At 42.3% G+C, this 21,070-nt stretch overlaps 1 protein-coding gene across 1 annotated transcript in view; it reads right to left on the bottom strand.

Annotated features, from left to right (window-relative positions):
- LOC142385716 (NLR family CARD domain-containing protein 3-like) overlaps nt 1-20,393 on the bottom strand; it is a 30,594-nt gene extending 10,201 nt beyond the window's left edge. Inside the window, exons 1-5 of the mRNA XM_075472429.1 lie at nt 20,287-20,393; nt 19,518-19,628; nt 18,992-19,062; nt 15,562-15,846; nt 12,467-14,159 (exon numbers count right to left, since the gene is read on the bottom strand). Of these exons, the coding sequence (XP_075328544.1) occupies nt 12,467-14,159; nt 15,562-15,846; nt 18,992-19,062; nt 19,518-19,585 (2,117 nt within the window). The 5' untranslated portion in view covers nt 19,586-19,628; nt 20,287-20,393. The remainder of the gene's footprint in view (nt 1-12,466; nt 14,160-15,561; nt 15,847-18,991; nt 19,063-19,517; nt 19,629-20,286) is intronic.
- Between the last annotated feature and the right edge of the window lie 677 nt (nt 20,394-21,070).

Genomic DNA, 21,070 nt, shown 5'->3' on the forward strand with positions numbered 1-21,070 from the left:
GAACCAAACATGAAATTTATGGTGGTTAAGGATAAAAATACAGAATAATACAACAGAAAAACTAATTGAAACAAATATATATATATATGTATATATATATATATATATATATATATATATATATATATATATATAAAGAGCAGTGCGATAAAGTCAAAATGAAATGATAATGAAATAGCAGTGACTTACTCTATAGTACACAATAAAATGTACAGTATAGGCCTATGGCATCTTGTGAGATGTTGGCTTATGAATATGAGCCTAAGAGAAAATGTGTGCAGTGACCAAACAAAAGTTTACAATACAAATAAAAACAATAGACCGGGAATTGATAGATTTTATGTCGTACTGTTAACTAATTAATTCATTTGTGAGGACCTCTTGAAAAATATAGCGTTTAAAATCGTTTAAAAATACGTGCTTCCGATACACACGCTTTTATTTTGAAAGGCTTCGAATCAACTTCCGGTCCTCACAGTGCACTTCCGGTCCTCACAGTGCAGGTGACGGTCTGCAACAGGGTCCTGACAGTGCAGGTCTGTGGGTCCTGACAGTGCAGGTCTGCAGCCAGACTCTCTTGGGGACATCTGGAAATTCATCAGTGAATGGGTGGGGCCTTTCTGTTGGGAACTTCAGATGAAATGTTGAACAGAACCTGCTTCAGAGCAGGTCATGTGATCACCACCTGTTACCACGGTGATCTGACACTGAAAACTCTGACTGACTTTAGGCCCAACAGTCCTTGGTAAGCCATCAATCTGTCCTTGTAGCACAGCCCTCTGAAGAGGTGGCCCCATCTCTCTGTGCTGGCAGGGCTCTGCTGCACATCTGTTACTTCTGGATTTTTACATTTTTAAACACAAATCAAACAGCTTCTTCTTCTTTGGTGTAATTCTGAATTCCACTCTGGTTTCTGCACACTTTTTTATGGATTCTTTTTGCATGTGATCCTCTCAACTTTGGTGATTTTTCATCCTTCATGTTTAAAAGAAAGTGCTGAGTCAGTGCTTTGCCATTTCCTCCAGTCTGTCACTAATTACTGGGTGAAGGCTAAAACCCAAAGGAGACTGAGTCATTGTAGTTAAAGTGACTGAACTCTGCACATTTGTCATGTTCAAATGAGCAGCAGAACCAGCAGATCTGTCAGTTTGGGTTGCAGTTTAATCTTCATCCAGCTTTCCAAACTTTACTGATCAAAGATCTCTCAGATGAACCCAGAAAGGTGAGTCAAAGCTACATTTCAGCTGTTCCATTTTTACTTCTGATCTAAAGTGTTTTCTCTCCTTTAATGACTTAAGAAAAATGTTTTTTACCGGGATGATTTTTCTAAGGAACAGCTCTTCTTCAGTCTCTGAAAGTGAGAAAAGAATTGCCTTTGCAGGTGAAAAAGATGTAAGGGAAGATTAATTCAGACATGTGGAATATGTCTGAATATTTGGATATTTCCACGCATCACTAAATCATTTCAACTAAAACACAAGAACTAAAAGAGAGATGATTTTAGTTTGAAGCTAACTTTGATTTGATATCAAATCTTCTCTTTTCTGTTATTCTTCATATTTTAGTGGCTGGCCTTCTCTTCTATGCGGTGGTGTGCTGGGAGGCAACTTTAAGAGGAGAGATGTCAGCAGACTGGACAGGCTGCTGAGGAAAGCTGGCTCTGTGGCTTCTGCAGAGCTGGAGTCCTTAACATCAGATGCAGAGAAAAGGACTCTGAACAAGCTGCTGTCCATCATGGACGATGAGCAACTGTGATTTGTGCTGAGTGCTGACTGAAACAGCTGACATTAACCCATTGAGGCCGGGAAAGCATTGCCGCATTTCTACCTTTAAAGCCGGGGGCGCTGTTGCGTTATTCTACCTTTAAGGCCGGGAAAGCGTACACGTCTTTTTTCATGTATAAGGTTGTTTTGCACCAATTATTGACCTCTGCGCCAATTAAATCTATTATAATTGACACGTGAGAGTGTCGTCATGTTCCTCGTGTCATTGTTTTGAAGTTAAGTTACATCGAACAAGCATGGAGGACTTTCAGTGGGAAGACATTTCAGACGGTAGTGATTGTGAGGAGTTTCTTGGCTTTGATGCTGATGAACGTGCTGACCCAATTGATGGAGATTTATGGCTAGCACATATGTTTGAAGATGACGATAACGACGAGGATGATTTTGAAGGGTTTGAATGTGAGTGGAAGACTGACAATTACCACCGTAATCGACGGAGAGATTTCAACCGCACACCAGGGGTGAAAGTCGATTTATCTGCAGAAGCCACACCGTTGCAGGCATTTAATCATATTTTTACTGAGGAGCTTTGGGCGCATCTCGTTTCCGAGACGAATATACAGACCAGGGGCCTCATGTACAAAGACTTGCGTGGATTTCCTACTGAAACATGGCGTACGGCCAAACCAAAATGACCTCCAACGTCGGATGTACGAATATGTGCGCACGCATGTATCCAAGCACATTTCGTTTGTACATCCCAATCAACGTGGAATTGAGCGCACATGTCGGAGCACCCAACTCCTCCCTGTCCACGCCCCTACTTAAATACGCAAATCATATTTAAATGAGCCCTGCACCTGCGATTCCCCTCTGTGTACGATCAGAAAATAAAGAAAAAAAACATGAGTAAGACGGGAAAAAAGAAAAATTACACTGAAAGTGAATTGGAAGTGCTACTGTCCGAAGTGGAGGCGCGCAAAAATGTACTCTTTGGTACGCTGTCATCCGGCATAAGCAGCAAACGCAAGAGGAGTGGGTGGGAGAGCCTGAGGCTGTTAATGCTGGGGGGTCTGAGAAGCCTCACAAGCAGAGGTGAAGAAGAAGTGGTCCCACATTAAGGTGGAGGTGAAGCGGAGACTGGCTGCCCACCGTTGCAGTGTGGCCAAAACAGGCGGGTGGGGGGGTGACCGACCCGGTTTGAACAGAGAGTCGGCGCAACTATGGGTGACACTGCTCTCTCATGGGGTGGTGGGAGCTCATGTGGGTCACTCTGATTACCCCCAAGGTAAATACCGATGTTTTTGTGTAACTCACAACAACGTGTTCATACAGTAACGTGCAGAAGTGCGCCGGGGAAAAGGCTGATTGAGATATTTCACACTTTACGCACGGGGTTATTGATATATGCCCACAGAGACGATCAGGGGCTTGTTAGAAAGATCTTAAGCTGAAGTTTAACCAGCAAAAAACAGCAAGAAACTAACTTTAACCACCGACTAATATATATAATATAGCCTAATAATGATGCTGTGAAGACGGGATAGAAACTGGGGGCGCACATACTCAATGCGCGTCACGGGAATAATATTAGGACCATTACAAGAATGAAGTTACACACCAAGAAGCCAACCATCACGCACAGTGCCACCCTGTAGTCTGTTCCCAACGATGCTGTTACTCAGAATGTATGAATCGTGCGTTGAACCAGGCCACCTCGCCACAATGTTGGTTAATTGCATTTATGCATCACATATGATCTGTACATCGATCGAATGAAAATGTTTCCTGTTAACATACAAATTCATCATGTGATGGCGCTTTTATAGCAATGTGTGCGCAGTCGATAGCCCCGATTACAAAACCGGCTCTCGCTGCAAATTGAGCTTTAATGTTGGCCTGTTGGGAATTTGATATACGTGGCTCAGATGCGGATAATTCTGTCCCACACGGCTGGCATGGCTCGGCTGGCATGGCTCGGCTGGCACAGTCCCAATCGGTTGGCCAGCTCCCTCTGGAATGCTCCGGTTGGAACCCCAGTGTGCACATCACCTGTGAGCACAGGCAGCGCATGGCTCCTCGCTGTGTTGCGCTCCAACGCCGGCCGCAGCTCTGCGCACAGTTCCAGGAGGATTTCCCTCAAAACGGCTGATGAGCCAGTCGCCATCATATGCCACAAATCCTCTCTGTTGTAGTGAACACACGCTCTCTTCTAATTGCACCATTTGCAAAGTCTTCTAATACTGCTAAAGCAGCCATTGTTTTTAATGGTATGCATTGCACCACTTTGCGCTGCTTTTATATCCACTCGTGTAAATGGAGACACATGGGTGTATTAATTGTTTATCAGTATTAATTGTTCATGTGTCTCAAATGTGCACATCACTGTCTGACGACAAATTGTTTTCACATTTATTTATTATAACAGTTTCCCAACATCACCTTAGGTGTCGCCAAAGAATCAACAGCTGCAGAAACGTGCGTACGCCAGCCCTGAAGCTGCCGTGAGGCACCGCACATTTCCACGGTCTTTTCGTTCTTGATACATCTGATCGTTGACGTGAAAAGGTGCGTACGCCACTATTTTGTGCGTACGCACGCTTTGTACATGAGGCCCCAGGTACTTCAGACTCCAGCTCTAGCGAATGTAGCAGCATAGATGCATGACCAGTTCCCTCACCTGCCTGTAGGCATGCTGTCAATTATTCAATCAGAGGAGTGGCAGTATAAAAGAAGCCCTCCCTCATGCTTTTCCTGTCTGCTTCCATTGAATTGTCTGCTATCGGGTTAGGGGTCATTTTCTCGACAAGTTGTGGCCGTTATGCATCCCTGGCTGCTCTGCACGGAGCTTTTATCCAGCTGCTCTGCACGGAGCTTTTATCCAGCTGCTCTGCACGGAGCTTTTATCCAGCTGCTCTGCACGGAGCTTCTGCTTTACTGACTGACAGTTCGTCCAACCTGCTTGGGGTTTTTTATCTATCGCCGATAAGTATTGCCTGAACAAAGTCTTGCTTGGGATTCCCTGTTTTAATGTTGTAATCGTCTAGTGCTTCAGCCTTAACGGCTGCGCCCGACGCCGACGGACGGCGGTCTGAGCGCTGTGCCTGACGCACGGAGGGTCTCTGGCAGTTTTAATTGATTTTGAGGTTACACTCCCTTAGTTTCTCTTTTGTTTTCTCTGTTAGTTTCCGTTAGCTACTTTAAGATAATTTGTATATTGTTTTCTTTTGGAGTACATTTGTATTTTGGTTTTGTTCATTTCTTTTTCAGTTACTGAATTGACCATTACTAAGATTTGTTTATCTCCTTCTCAGTGCTGGTGGCTGGGTGCTGGTGGTCCGGGTGGTGGTCTTCCCCCTTTCTTTTTGCTGTGTTCCTTTGGGATTTGAGTTCTCATATTTTGGTGCCTTTAAGTTGGTTTGTTGTTTCTTTATATATTTTAGTTAGGATTCTGCCCCCCCATCTCACTAGCCCCTGTTTCCCCAGTCACGCTCAGCACTGTTTAGGTCTTCTTTCATTTTTCTGTATGAATGTTTTTAAATCATATTATAAAAAGACAACTATTATAATAAAAACTATATCTTTTTGTATAAACATCGAACTACGTCTTCTCATTCATTGTATATTGAACCTGCGTGTCCTTGAATCTAAACTTAATAATTCTCTGGGTGAAATTCCTGGAGTGGCGTTGTTGGATCACACCAAAAACCATTTGAGCTTAACTTAGTCGGCTCGGCTGCCACACAAAGATGGCAAGGTGGTCACACGTAACTATGCCGGAGATGAAAACATTTATTGGAATGTGTATGGGTATGGGACTCCTTGTGCTGCCAGTACAAAGAGACTGGCGATCAAATAAATATATAAATAAATAATTTAAATATAAAATTAAATTTTATTTTATTACTGTTTTCTAATTGAAAATAGCGCTGTTCCTGCATTTTACTTTTTAAATTTTCTATTTTCGTGAAGGTGTATGTAAATAAACTCAATTTCCGTAGAAAGCCACAGGTGTAAGCTCTCAAATACTTTTTGAATTTTGTTTCTATCTGCTACAGAGGCTGAGAAAACAATCATTTATTAGGCGTTGACACAATTGCTGAATTTCCAGAAAAACTTCAGGTTTTAGGGGGTCTTTCTGAAATCGCCCATAGGTTTTACAGGCATTCTTTTCCAGGCGTTTTAGGCCTAAATGGGTTAACAAAGTGTGTCAGTGCTGCAGGTTATTTTCACCAGCACTTATGGAAATATAGTGTGGAGGAGGTGTCTAAGAAAGGATTGCAGTTCCCACAGTCCCTGAAGGCAGCATGATGGGGGTCCCTTCAGCCTCCTCGGTTATTCTGTCAGTCAGGATTTAACACCCCAGTCAGCTGACGTCCTGGCTCTCAAAGCAGGTCAGCAGCAAAAGTTTGAAAGTGAAAAAACGGATCAGAAGGTGGAAAAAAGTTCAGAATCTGACAGAAAGTTTGAATCTGAAAACAGAAAACATCTCAAATATGAAGAAATGAGACTAAAGTGGAAATAAAACAACTTCCTTCCATCTGCTGTTACCTAGCAACAAGTTAGCTCACAGCTTTTCTTCCATCCATCTTCCAATCATGTTATTCTTCTTCTGATAAACTCTTCTTTGTGTTTTCCTCACTGTCACTAAATGTCAGCATCACTTTCAGTTGGACTTGACATTGTGTAACAGAGGGAATTATTGATAGAATTCATGAAATAAAGCTCAACTGAAAGTGATTTCCTTTCAGTTATTAGTGGGAGAAGCTTTTTGGCTGGATTTTATCATCATGAATGAATCTGACTGAAGATAACTGCTGCTGTGATGAAAGCTGCTTTCTAACCAAGTCAAAGATTGTTCATTTCCAACAGTGTTGGAGGGGAGTTTGTTAGTATCAGCTGATTAACGGGCTTTTGGAGTTTTGCTGCTCCAAACTGTTGTTATTGTTTCAGCCAGAAATATTCACCAACTCTGGAGCTCTAGAAGCATCAGCCAGTGATTCTAGATTTGTTTCTGTCTGACAGATTCACTGTGTTTTCTTATTATTTAATGAATCATCATTTCATCAACTAAACCACTGAAGAAGAAAACAGACTTTACCATGAAGACCAGCACAACTTTCACATCATATTAATCTGAACAAACAACTAAAACATGGTGTCTGACCTCAGACTCTTCAGTCCACAGTGAGGACTCTGCAGAAAGCTGCACAGCTCCTTCGCTGCAGAGTCACTGATGGTGTTGTAGCTCAGGTCCAGTTCTGTCAGATGGGAGGGGTTGGACTTCAGAGCAGAGACCAGAGAAGCACAGCTGATCTCTGACAAACGGCAGTTCCTCAATCTGAATAAAGAATAAAACATGTGAGCTGAAGCCAACAGGATGCAGGTTAAAACAGTCCAACAGAACAAGTGAAAAAGAGCTCTCATTAATATTAATGACAACATGCTGCTGCTTCAATAAAGACGGAGTGACTTCAGCTCTTAAACTCTGCCAGCTCCACCAGTGGCTCCATCCATACAAACTCATGTTGTGCAGCCAAATGATTCAAGTTTCAAAGAAAACAAACATGTCAGGAGGAACTTTGGAGCAAATGGGAACAAACTGATAGAAATGGAGATCAGGTTCACTGTTTTATTGAAGGTTAAAGGCACAAAAACATGGTGCAGTGATGTTTAATGTAATCATGGAATCAAACTTCTTTAAAGAGTCGACAGCAGCAGAACTTGTTACTGTGACTTGTTGTGTTTGAATATCTAAGTCAGTGCAAACATTACAGAGCCTTAGAAAAGTGTTGGAAGCATCCAGAGGTGGACTGATTGATCAGTTTGGCTGATTAATGGATGCTGATGGACGCTTTGACTAACTATCAGAATCAGTGGAGTTTGAGGCTGATGGTTGGGAGACCTCCCCCATCTCCAGTAGGAAGCTACAAAGCTGAAGTCAAGGAGGAGTCAGAGTGTTAAGTTCAGAGTTTCCATTCAGACTTTAAACATCACAGCTTCCATCAGAATCACATGATGTAGAAGCAGACAGAAACACAGCAGGCAGCAGCTCAGCTTAGAGACTCATCTTCAGGAAATCCAAACACTGGACTAATGAGCAGATCAGTACAGATGCTCGCTACCAAAGCAGAAACTAAAAGATGGATCTTCTGCTGTTATCGGCTCATCCTGTTTTGTTACTGATGATCTCAGCTCAGCAAAGAACACCATGTGAGCAAAGCATCTTCTCACACTGACAGTCAGCTGTTTTGCCGGAGGGAACAGGACAGACAATACAGCCTCTAAATAAGGCATTATCTGTCTTTATTTCACCAATACTTTAAAGGGATACAAGGTAGTTTAGCGGCAGTATAGCGATATCTATTGGTCAACCTGAAATTCTACACTGTCGTAAAAATGCCCACCTTTGTATTATACACATCCACTAACTAAACATCGTGGCGAATGCTGCCGTTGTGTTATTTAGTCAGTGCAGTTAGGTCATCTGATTCACAAGTGTAGACTGCCCACGAAAGATACTATAATCAGAGATTTTCTGAAGAGAGAACTCAAGATAATATGCTATAATACTGTTGCTGGAGGAAGTGGCCGGGGACAGGGACGTCTGGGTTTCTCTGCTCAGGCTGCTGCCCCCGCAACAAGATCCCCGGACAAGCGGAAGATAATGGATGGATGGATGGACTGTTGCTGATCTTGAATGGGATTCTTCCCTCATCATGGTGTATTCGTGGAGTGATTCCTTTCTATAAGCAGACACTTACAAAAGTTACATCTTAGACAGATGCGCGCAGGCACTACCAACATACACACCGCAATAAACGCAGACTAGCTCTACACTATTCCAATTACAATCATAACCCGAACAAATGAATCCATTTTCATGTGCAGATAACAATTCTTGTTCGGATCAAAACGCTATTCTTATTCTAATCAGGTCAGTCCGTGTATTTCTGAAGCTAGGCTACGTCTCGAACTCAAGAGGAATTAGAGCACCATCATCAGAAGGGCCAGGCTAACCTGTCTCTTTACGATCTAAAACGCAGGTCACTATGGTAGATGAACAAGATTACGCTTGGAGAAATTTCACAAAGATGGGAAGTGCCAACATCGAACATTTCCTATTCAGTCTTTGAAAGGCAGAATATGAAACGCTTGGTGTTGGCTCTTCAACGCAAGCGAACACATAGCCTACAACTACAACTAGCATACAGGACCTAGCTAAGTGCTGTAAACACAAACGACTCTTCTCGCGCATCACGACACTTCAGAAGCGGGTCGCTCCTGCCGAAGTTACATATGGGATTTTCAGCATACAGACCCCTGTTGGGAGCGAGACAGGCTTCATTCGCTTACCATTGACTTGTTTAACCTTTGGTAAACTCCTGAAGGCTATAATTTTAGGTGAAAATGCTACCTAGTGCCCCTTTAAGACCAATGACTGAATGAACACATACTATTGCACTGCTAGCTCAGAGCTGCCATGTTGTTGTTATTTGGGGCTACCGGGGGCTGATATAAATAGTGTCCGAAGGACGCTGACTTTCCCCAAACTGTTATCGGTGAGTAGATGAACTTATTTTATGCCAGAAATAAAGTTCAGGTTTAAAAAAACGAACTTCCCCTTTACAGACATCCCAAGTTCCAAAATCTCATTTCAGGGAGATGCTTATCGAAACCACCCCCCCCACCCCACCCCACCCCACCCCACCCCACACACACACACACACACACACAAGCACACATATTTTCTTTAATTAATTTACGCTTAATTTATTTTGCATATTTATCTATCCTATTTATTATCAACATATTAAATTGGGGATTTTTTAAAAGGCTTAGACAGGCTGGATATAGATAGTTAGATACTGTAGCTGGCTAGTTAGATATAGAACTACACAATTTAGTAACTAAATGTGTTTGATACTTTAAATAAGTGTTTGATACGTTTTGCTTTATTTTATAACAGCATTTAACCTACAGAAATAAAATGCACATGATGGTGCGTTCAACTTAGCCCACCTCCACATGTTTTACAGTCATTAAGTCCGCCGTGGGCAATACTGAAGTCACTATTGCATACAGTGCACCTCGCCACGGTGTCATCATTCTTCACCTTCACTAGACATGGATATACTTTAGTATATTCTGCTGTAAAATTAGTCTTATATTTTCGTTTTTACCCTCTGCCATTTGGCAGGATGCACAGTTTTGAGTGGTAACTTAGGTGACTGTCGGAGAGTAAATCGAAGCCCTCCCACACCGAACGTTATTGGCTTATTTTGCTGACTAAACCAATCACCGCGCCCTCTGACAAGCAGTCGCCCTGAACGCTCGTTGAACAGAGCATACGCACAGGTTTCACAAGCAACCTCTCACACCCCTCTCTCTCTCTCTCTCGCCTGCGCAGTCCAAACGCGCATGGTGCACGAGTTATTGTGTTGCCTGCACGCTCTCACTCGCATTGAAAAAAAAAAAAAAAACACTCCCTCGAATAGTCTAAAATCCGGGATATTTTATCTGACTCGCGGGCATCCGTGATTAACTATCAATATCAGGGAGACTCCCGGAACTTCCCGGAGACTTGGGATGTCTGCCTTTAAGGCCCTCGGCCTCTGGAGAAGTCACTCAACCTCCCTCCTTCATGCAAAGTCGAGTGTGTCATCACCCAGCAAGGATTGGCTCTTTTGGCCCTTCTGCCCTAAATTCCTCAGGTTTATCTTGTCTTTTTAATCCCCTTGGTCCCTCAATAAGCCTTTAAACTCCAACTTAGCATGTGGCAGACTGCCATGCTTTCTGTAGGACTGACAGACCTTTCTTCCAAGAAATGAATACATAAAGGACAACTTGTTTTTCTCTTATATTGACTCACTTTAGAAAGTTTCCACAGAGAAGTACATTCCACGCGTCCATGATGTCATCCCACTGTATTGTCTATGCCCGGTTCACTCCCGTTATGGAGTTTAAAAAGCTTAAACTGCATTTTGGTTATTTATTTATTTATTTTTAAAGTTTCATGTTCATGTTCAAAACGGACAGCAAAACTAAATCTACACTTCAGGACGTACTGTGATAGAAAAAATCTGATCCTTTATGCTCACATTATCATTTCTACTTCTGTGTAACTGCTTAAGTTGACGCATGCATGAGATTAATAGCTGCAGGACAGTGGTGAGATCACCACTGTCCGCTCTAAGAACTGAGTGTCCCACAGCCTGGGCGGTATCAACACCACTATCTGCTCCCAGCAGGACAGAAGGAAATGTCTCATGCATAGATGCAAGCATCCGTCTTCTCTGCCCTGTAAAAGCTTCCTAAGAACTCTGCATCTCTGAACATTTGCATCACAGCTTGTGTATGTAAACGTTCCCTTGCTGCAGGATAATTAAATGTCCTCTGCTTTTGAACTTCAGACAGTATTCTTATTCATGCTGACATACTGAAAACATGCAGTCATCATGACTCTGAGGAGTCTGGGGAGGAAATATCTGATAAAAACAGCAACATTTCTGTGGACTGTGGGGAGCTGTTTTTGGACAGCTTCTAGATTTAGTCTGATAAAAAGCTGTAAAATATCCTTTTTTGTTCCATTTTAATATTAGGAGTCAGACTTGGTGAGCAGTACTTGCAGATCCTGATTTTAGTCATCTACAGACATCTGTTAATAAAAGTCACTTGGACATGATTTTTTCCCCAGTGTGTTCAAACATGTCTTACTCACTTCCAGTAACACTTAGAAGGATTCTGTGTGTTTGGGAAATACATTCAGCTTCTGATTCACTAAAGGATTATGTGGCTTTGTTGCCCGTTAAATGGCAGCAAACCAGAGGCTGCACATCTGTCTAATTCACAGTCGCCTTCACAAAGGGTCAGGTTCACCTCAAACCAAATAACCATACAGATATAATCACTTTGTTCCAGTGCAGTGTGTCCACATTTAAAGGAGGGTTGATGCTCACATTTAGAGGAAAAAACAGCTCATATTTCTGTAAAGTAGTTTACTTTGGGTATGTGATGCTGTGTTTTAGGACAAATCTACAGGAATGCAAAGGAGTAAAAGAGCACTTTGGTATTTCTTTAAACTGTTTGTGTTATGTTTTATTATCAGAGTTATTTAAGCCAGATAATCAAAAGGCAGAACAGATCAACCCGTTTCATTAATCAAGGTACCTGGAAGCTGTTTTTAATCCATTTAAGCCAGAATTATATCAGCTCTCAGCTGAAAAGGTCATGAATCCTTACCTGAGTTTTTCCAGTCTGCAGTTTGGACTCTTCAGTCCAGCAGAAAGCTGCTTCACTCCTGAATCCTGCAGGTTGTTGTTACTCAGGTCCAGTTCTGTCAGGCTGGAGGACTGGGAGCTGAGAACTGAGGACAGAGCTGCACATCCTTCATCTGAGAGGTTACAGCCACTCAGGCTGAGGAGGAAATGAGATGGAAGGAAATAAGTTGATCCATTAATCAATCAAACTACATTTGAATTTCATTAGTGGAAGAATTCTGTTTCCCTGTTTGTTTCTGTTTATACGTCTATGGAAATAAAGTAAAAACATAAAATAAAAGAAGCTAAATAGAGTTTTTTGCTCTGTTAATAAGTAAAGAATGTATTTAAAAAGAAATATATCTATGTTGTACGCACAGAGCTTTCTTGGAGGCTTTGACCACTGGCAGCAGCCTCAGAAGAACCTCCTCTGAAGCAGAGTATTTCTTCAGGTCAAACTCATCCAGATCTTTTCCTGATGACAGTAAGATGAAGACCAGAGCCGACCACTGAGCAGGAGACAGTTTAACTGTGGAGAGACTTCCTGAACTCAGGGCCTGTTGGATCTCCTCCACCAGAGAACGATCATTCAGTTCATTCAGACAGTGGAACAGATTGATGCTTCTCTCTGCAGACAGATTCTCACTGATCTTCTTCTTGATGTAATCAACTGTTTCCTGATTGGTCTGTGAGCTACTTCCTGTCTGTGTCAGCAGGCCTCGTAGGAGCCTCTGATTGGTCTGCAGGGAAAGACCCAGGAGGAAGCGCAGGAACAGGTCCAGGTGTCCATTTGGACTCTCTAAGGCCTTGTTCACAGCACTCTGATGGAGATGTTTTAGACCTTGTTTATTGAACCATTTAGGCTTCCAGGGGGTTGTTTGCTGCTTCAGCAGGTTGAGTCCAGAGTTGATGAAGGTCAGATGGACATGAAGAGCAGCCAGAAACTCCTGAACACTCAGATGGATGAAGCAGAACACCTTCTTCTTCTGCTTCAGCACTCCCTCCTCTCTAAAGATCTGTGTGAACACTCCTGAGTACACTGAGGCTGCTGAGATATCGATGCCACACTCTGTCAGGTCTGATTCATAGAAGATCAGGTTTCCTTTCTGCAGCTGCTTAAAAGCCAGTTTTCCCAGAGACTCAATCATCTTCCTGCTCTCTGGACTCCAGGGTGGATCTGTCACAGCTCCTCCATCATACTTGAGCTTCTTCACTTTGGCCTGAACCACCAGGAAGTGGATGTACATCTCAGTCAGGGTGCTGGGCAGCTCTGCTCCCTCTCTGGTTTCCAACACATCCTCCAGAACTGTAGCAGTGATCCAGCAGAAGACTGGGATGTGGCACATGATGTGGAGGCTTCGGGATGTCTGGATGTGGGAGATGATCCTGCTGGCCTGCTCCTCATCTCTGAATCTCTTCCTGAAGTACTCCTCCTTCTGTGGGTCAGTGAACCCTCTGACCTCTGTCACCATGCTGACACAATCAAAAGGGATCCGATTGGCTGCTGCAGGTCGTGTGGTTATCCAGAGGCGAGCAGAGGGAAGCAGCTTCCCCTTGATGAGGTTTGTCAGCAGCACATCCACTGAGGTGGGCTCTGTAGCATCAGTCAGGGGCTCCTTGCTGTGGAAGTCCAGAGGAGGTCGACACTCATCCAGACCGTCAAAGATGAACACAACCTGGAACTCTTCAAAGCTGCAGATTCCTGCTTTTTTAACTTCATGAAAGAAGTGATGAACAAGTTCCACCAAGCTGAACTTTCTCTCTTTCAGCACATTCAGCTGTCTGAAAGTGAATGGAAACATGAGCTGGATGTCCTGGTTGGCTTTGCCTTCAGCCCAGTCCAGAGTGAACTTCTGTGTTAAGACTGTTTTCCCAATGCCAGCCACTCCCTTTGTCATCACTGTTCTGATTGGTTCATCTCTTCCAGGTGGGACTTTAAAGATGTCTTCTTGTCTGATGGATGTTTCTGCTCTGCCTGCTTTCCTGGATGCTGCTTCAATCTGTCTGACCTCATGTTCATCATTGACCTCTCCGGTCCCTCCCTCTGTGATGTAGAGCTCTGTGTAGATCTGATTCAGAAGGGTTGGCTTTCCTGCTTTAGGAATCCCCTCAAACACACACTGGAACTTTTTCTTCAGAGCAGACTTGAGTTTGGGTTGACACATGTGAAGAAGCTCTGAATGACAAAATAGAAGATAAGAAGATTTCCTGTTACTGAGCAGCGTATGGAGCGTAAATATAAAGAAAATAAAGTCTGAAATCATGTGCCTTTAAAGCTAAATTTCTCTTTATCTCTGATGAGACACTTATCTTAGTTACAGTGATGAATATAAGCTATTATTGCAAATGAAAGACACAAATAATTTCGATGTTTGTTTCCCTATCAATTCATTCTAACACTCAGTGTAGATGGGGAGGATCACATGTCTGCAAACCCTATAACAAAACAACTTGTAACAGTTTGGTGTAAAGCATTTGGAGTTGTGAATCACACACCCAACTCAAAGCTCTCAGTAAGGGAAGCAACTCAAGGCCTTGCCTCAGAAAAACCAGAACACAACTTTTCCACAAACTACCAACCATAACAACCATAAGAACAACACAAACCAAGAAAAACAAGAAGATAATCCCACTAAAAACACTCCAAGTGAAAAAAATAAATACATCAAACAATTTTGAGCAACTGCAGAAGATCCTCGACACCAAACTTTACTGCAAACCCTACATTCACCTGCTGCTGCACAGGTGGAGCTTCCTTCTGAAACACACATCCAAACGCATCTTGAAATCACAGATTCTTTGCTACAAACACATTAGCAACCATAACCCTGTTCAAAGCCCTCAGAAAACAGGCTACTCCAGACATTTCCTAACATAAACCAAGAGGTACACCCTCAGAAAATACCACTGAAGAGCATCTCCCAAACACTTCTTTCTCCCACTTCTGCCGAGGTTAAAGATGGACTCCACTGTATCTATCATGCCTCACAGATGCAGCTACTACACAAACTAATGTGGAACTGAACTGGTGTTGGTTCAAGTCTGTAAAAATGACACTGCTCCCCTACTAATGGCCCTCTCTGACCTCATGAGACAATCCCACAGCTTCACTCTGTAACCCATTCATTTCAACAGCTTGCGTTGTGTAATGATGGTTTGTCGCTGTGCAGGAAAAGTGCACGTCAAGGCAAAAATGGAGGACAAGCTGGTTGTGTGGGTGAATTATTCGCGATGATCCCTCCTGCACCCACAGAATCACTGTCAGTGCAGCAGTGCATTTCAACATAGATGGGAACAGGACAGATTAACCCTCCTTATTGAGTACAAATAGCCTACAATACATAACACCCAATAACTTCCTGCCTGCCTGCCAACAACAAAATAATGTGTCTATTTTGCTCTGTAATTTGCAACCAGTGTGCTGATCTAAGGCTAAGCACGTCACACTTGGTCTTAAAGGGCCCTAAGGGATGTCAGCTCTTTAAGAGATGTTTAAATTATTAGTCCAAAAGACTAATTTGGTCAATATAACTGAATATAAAAATATACGCCCTTATAACAGAAATATGTGGCCTTACCTTTTTGTGCTGATGGGCCAGACAACAAACGCAGCTCAGAGGAAAGTGTAGGGTCTAATTTTTGAAGATGTTCCATCATCTTCCTGCCGGCTTCCTCTCCTTTATTTCTTACATCATCGATGAGTCTTCGTGCCTTATCTGCTCTGTTCTGGTTCTCCTCGATTATTGCTTCTTTCTCCAAATCATTGAAGACACGATCTGCTAAGAGGGCATCAAGCAGCTGCTTGAGGATTTCTGCTGGCACCCTCTCCACAAACTCCATTCGTATTCTGTTGAGTTCGCTCTCTGCAAGGTGTCATAGACATGAACACGAATCTCACTTTTCAGTAAATGTTGTTGAAATGTAAAACTAATGCGTCTGAATAATGAATACTTCAGGGGTCCATGTACATTTTGAAAGCTGACAGTCAGTGATGAATGATGTCATGAACATAGCTTTCATTGTGCTTTTGTTGATCATATGGCTGTGAGGCTCAGGAAAGAGGAGCTCGCTTTGTGTGGAAGATTTCCCAAAAAGTGTTTCTTCCTAATATCACACACCCAAACCAAGTGAGAAAATGGGACCAGGGTGTTAAACAATATTTTAATGACATAAAAGGTTGAAAGTCAAGGTATTCCAAAAATTGGGGTAAATCACAAGAAGAGTGCTTATGATTTTATGAACCTTCCAGGCTGTCAGAGCCATTGCTGTTGTCCCTGTTTCAGATCAAAGATAATTTGATCAGAAATGGTTTGTTCGATATTTAACCAGATGGTTTTTGATGGGTGGGTCTGTTTGAAGATAAATTAAAGCTAATGCTATAAAGTAGTGATGAAAATCTGAAGCATTTTCAAAATAAACACAATTAGAACTAAAACATTTTTAGACTTTTGTTTCCAAAACCAAAATGAAAACTTGTATAATTTGTGCAAAGTTAATATCTATCTGCCATTAATATCCTGACAGCTGCACATAAAGCTCTGAACTTAATAAGCAGCAGAGTTCGCTCTGACTGTGACCAAAAATAATGTAGAGATTCAATGACCAAATGAAAGTTCATTTTAATCTGATGTATACTCTCTGATATGAAGGCTGATGTGTTCGATCAGATATCAGCGGGATACAACAGGCTTCTATACTTGTTTCTGGTTATTCTGGAGAAGACATCACCTAAAAACTCATTCTACATTCTGTTTAATGATGGCATCAAACCGATGGCAGGCTGCAGAGATCTTTGAATTAAAGGAATTTAAATGACATAAGACTGTTAGGCGCTTATCACCATGGTAACTGGTGTTTTCCCCATCATGTTTCTGCCTCTGTCTCTATCTTTCGGAGCGTCTCTTTGCATAGTTTCCAAAACTTGTGAATTATGGATTTGGCCAGCTGGTCTCTCGACGCAATTGATGAAATTTTCTCAACGAGAAGACAGGGTTTGGGGAAACCCTCTTGTCCAGAAGGGACATTTTTCTCCGGATACACAATGGACTCCTGGGAGTGGAGGATTGTATATCTGCCAATAATAATGTCAGTCGAGGATGTCAAAGATGTGTACAAAATTGGATTTTTGATAACAGGCTTTCTGCTATTTGGAGTTGGCGGTTACCTGGCATATCGAGAAATTTGGAAAACCTCGGCAGCTCTTCTGGCCACTGTGAAGCTGCGAGACATATGCGATGAGATCTACTGAGCGAACAACAGTCAGGCTATGATGCTACGTGAGCAGAATCGCACGCTGGATGCCATTCCTGGACTCGGGAATGAAATGGAATAAATCCTGGAGAAAGTTGTTTCACTCGGATCTGGCAGAGAGTCCATGAATTTGGCTGTTTGGATTCGTCATTGAGAAACCCAGCAAAACTCTCAAGGCAGACAGAAAATAAATGTCGGTCTGACCCAAAACAATTGTTATCTGAATTCTGGCTCCCCTCTCGGACGGCTGTCCTTCAATTTCTCCTGGTTATTATGTAAAGAAGATGCTCTGCTCCTTCTGCCCCCCCTTCCCTGAGAACATCTGTGGACCTGCTCTGAACTGTACAGGCTGGTTGATAAGCTTTCCATCCTGTTATCAAAGACAATGGCCTCTGAGACAGTGCTTTCACGGACTTACTTACTTACACACACATATCCACACAAAAACATAGCCGCTTCTGACACCACCTCCACCTCCCCTACTTGCTACTCTGTCTTTGTTTCACTCTGCCTGTGCTGAGGTTTTTTCTCCTCCTCTCCCCTAATGTGCTATTTCTTCTGTCATTCTACCCTGATCTTATTAATGCTTCACTTGGAGGAAAACTTAGTCATATTCAAATGTCTATTAAGACCTATTATCACTGTATAAACCTTAATATTTCCTCTCAGATGAAAGTTTTTTATCCAAGTTCCCATTAATTTACAGACCATTGAACAGCTTTTTAAATGCTTCCTCTTAGAGGAAAGCTTATCCATGTTTCTGATCTTATTAATGCTTCACTAGGAGGAAAACCTAGTCATATTCAAATGGTCTATTAAGACCTATTACCACTGTATCAACCTAATATTTCCTCTCAGACAAAAGTCTTTTAAAGATTTGTTATCATTCGTTATATCAACCGTTCTGTTATTAGCTATATTTTTAAATGCCTCCTCTTAGAGGAAAGTTTATCCATGTTTGTTAGTTTTTGTTAGTTTACTCAAATTACCTGTTATAGTTATATCAATCCTACTGTTAGCTAAATTTACTTTTGCTCTGTTATAGCTATACCAATCCTACTATTGGGTAAATTTACTTTTGCTCTGTTATAGTTATACCAATCCTACTATTAGCTAAATTTACTTTTGCTCTGTTATAGTTATACCAATCCTACTATTGGGTAAATTTACTTTTGCTCTGTTATAGTTATACCAATCCTACTATTAGCTAAATTTACTTTTGCTCTGTTATAGTTATACCAATCCTACTATTGGGTAAATTTACTTTTGCTCTGTTATAGTTATACCAATCCTACTATTAGCTAAATTTACTTTTGCTCTGTTATAGTTATACCAATCCTACTGTTAGCTAAATTTACTTTTGCTCTGTTATAGATATACCAATCCTAAATCGCCTTGTATTACTCTCTGTTGAACGCATCTCGTTTTGAGAAGCAAAACGCTTTATTTTTTAAACCCCAGCCAACTAGCCGGACTACCTTCATTAACACCAAAACGAGGCTGGAACACTGCTCACAGGACGCAGCAGGGGGTAAGAAAACGTTCATAAATGATGTTGCTGATATGGGATGTAATACAGCTTCATGTCAAAAGAGTCGAACTATCCCTTTAAGGGTTTATAACGTAGTTAAAGAGTCTAACAGTCACTGCTAACTGAAGGCTGAAGGAACCACACAGAAACAACCGGAGCTGTGATTGGTCAGTTTGAGCATCATGTGTCTTACTGGTGTCTACATGCAGAAACTGTTGGACTCCTACCTGCTGAAGGGGGTGGAGCTCCCAGGGTTGGAGGGTCCTCCGGGTGCTCCACAGGTGTCTCCATCTTTTCTCTAAAAGAGAAAAGAAGCCGGAAAGTTCTCTATAGTGCAACAAAAACTAATAAAACTGATCTAAAAGTAAATTACTAAGTACGTAACAAGAGTGTGTGTGAAGAAGGTTTAAAATATTTCACCATGAAGCTAATCTGAGTAACTTTCAGCTTCAGTTTACTTCAGAGACTGTCTTTCAAGAGCTGAATGCAGTCCAGACTCTAGTCTTGGCTCAACTGGTGGTTCATATTCAGTGTTTCTGGGTTAGAAAATATGAAGCTGGTGACAGAGCTTGGTCCGGATGCAGGTTAAAGTTTAGGTCCATACCCAGCATCATGAGAAGTTTTTTGCTGTTCTGGTCTTTAACACAACACTTAGCTTTTTTTTTTTTACTGCGAATAAAGGTGGTTTGGTGATGTGAGTGCTGAGCTCTGACATGGAGAAGAGTCATGGACAGTTAGAGATGGTCCTCTCACCTCTGAGCTTTGCTCTGGCTCTCATGTTCCCCACACAGAGAGGTTTTAGTGTCCTCACACTGATCCATGCTGCTGAATTCACATCAGCTCACAGACACTTTCTACCTTCACCTGCAGAGGAAACACAAATCATTCATCTGCACATCAACTCACATCCTCCTTTCCATCATTTAGGCTGTAAAAAGATCAGCTGCTGTACTTCCATCATTCCACTAGATGGAGGCATGGAGCAGCACAGACGTCATGATCCTGATGATGATGATGATGATGATGATGATGATGATGATCCTGATGATGATGATGATGATGATGATGATGATGATGATGATGATGATGATGATGATGAAACATTTCCATTCACTGACACACACTGATTATCTGAACCTGCAGCATGATGATAAATCTGCTATCTGAAACACTCTGATGGGCTGAATGCAGGACTGAACTGTACATGAAGAGCTACACTGCAGATAAGTAGCAGCAGGACTCCAGATATCCATCCTGCAAGATCACTGGCTGCAGACTGACAGGAACCACCAGGGGGCGCTCACTGCTCTCTGTTAAATATTATTTAACAATATTATCTATATTATTATATGAACCCACTGATGAGTCCACATGGTCACACCCAGACACACCTGAATTATGATCCTTCATAAAACACGTTGAGGATCAGAGTCCAACAGGATCAGAGTCCAGGATTTATCTGGATCTCATATCAGGACTCCGAGTTTTACTGTGAGTGTGTTCAGAGAGCAGTGTCACTTACTCAGCTTCTTCCATGAACTTCTTCCCTCTGCAGCTCTCTGCTGTCTGTGTGTAGAAGAAGAGGAAATCCTCTGCTCCTTCTCCGACATCAGTCCTCTGTCTGCAGGCTGCCGTCACTCTGAAACTCTGCACACCATAAAAGAGTCTTAAAGTGATCAGAGGTCAGCTGCTGCGGCTTTATATGACGGTAATTCATCAATAAGTAACCTGCAGAGCAAACAGTTTAAACCGAGCTGAGGCCTTCAGTCCAATCACTGATCAGCACCTGAATCATCAACAATCAAACTATACACGCTCTCCGGCCGCTTCATTAGGCACACCTTACCATTACTGAGTTGGACCATTTTTTTGCTTTCAGAACTGCTTTAATTCTTTGTGGCGTAGATTCAACACAGTGTTGGAAACGCTCCTGAGGTTTTGGTCCATATCGACATGACTGCAGTCGACAGACAGATCTGGTGAACCCTGTGTCATGTTCAAGAAACCAGTTTGAGACGATGTGAGCTGTGTGACACGATGCTTCATCCTGCTGGAAGTAGCTGTCAGAAGATGGGCACACTGTGGTTAGAAAGGATGGATGTTCATGTTGTTTATGCCAAATTCTGACCCGACCGTCTGAAATCAGACCAGGCAGAATCAGATCAGTTTCTGCTGCTGCGTGTTGACAAGTCTGCTCATTGTCCTCTGGATGGTTTCTCTTCTTCGGACCATTCTCTGTAAACCTTAGTTTAAATACTCAGACCAGCCCGGCCCTGTTCACTCACTTAAATCCCCTTTCTTCCCCA

Source organism: Odontesthes bonariensis, chromosome 8 (assembly GCF_027942865.1).
Source record: "Odontesthes bonariensis isolate fOdoBon6 chromosome 8, fOdoBon6.hap1, whole genome shotgun sequence".
NCBI classification, from domain to species: domain Eukaryota; kingdom Metazoa; phylum Chordata; class Actinopteri; order Atheriniformes; family Atherinopsidae; genus Odontesthes; species Odontesthes bonariensis.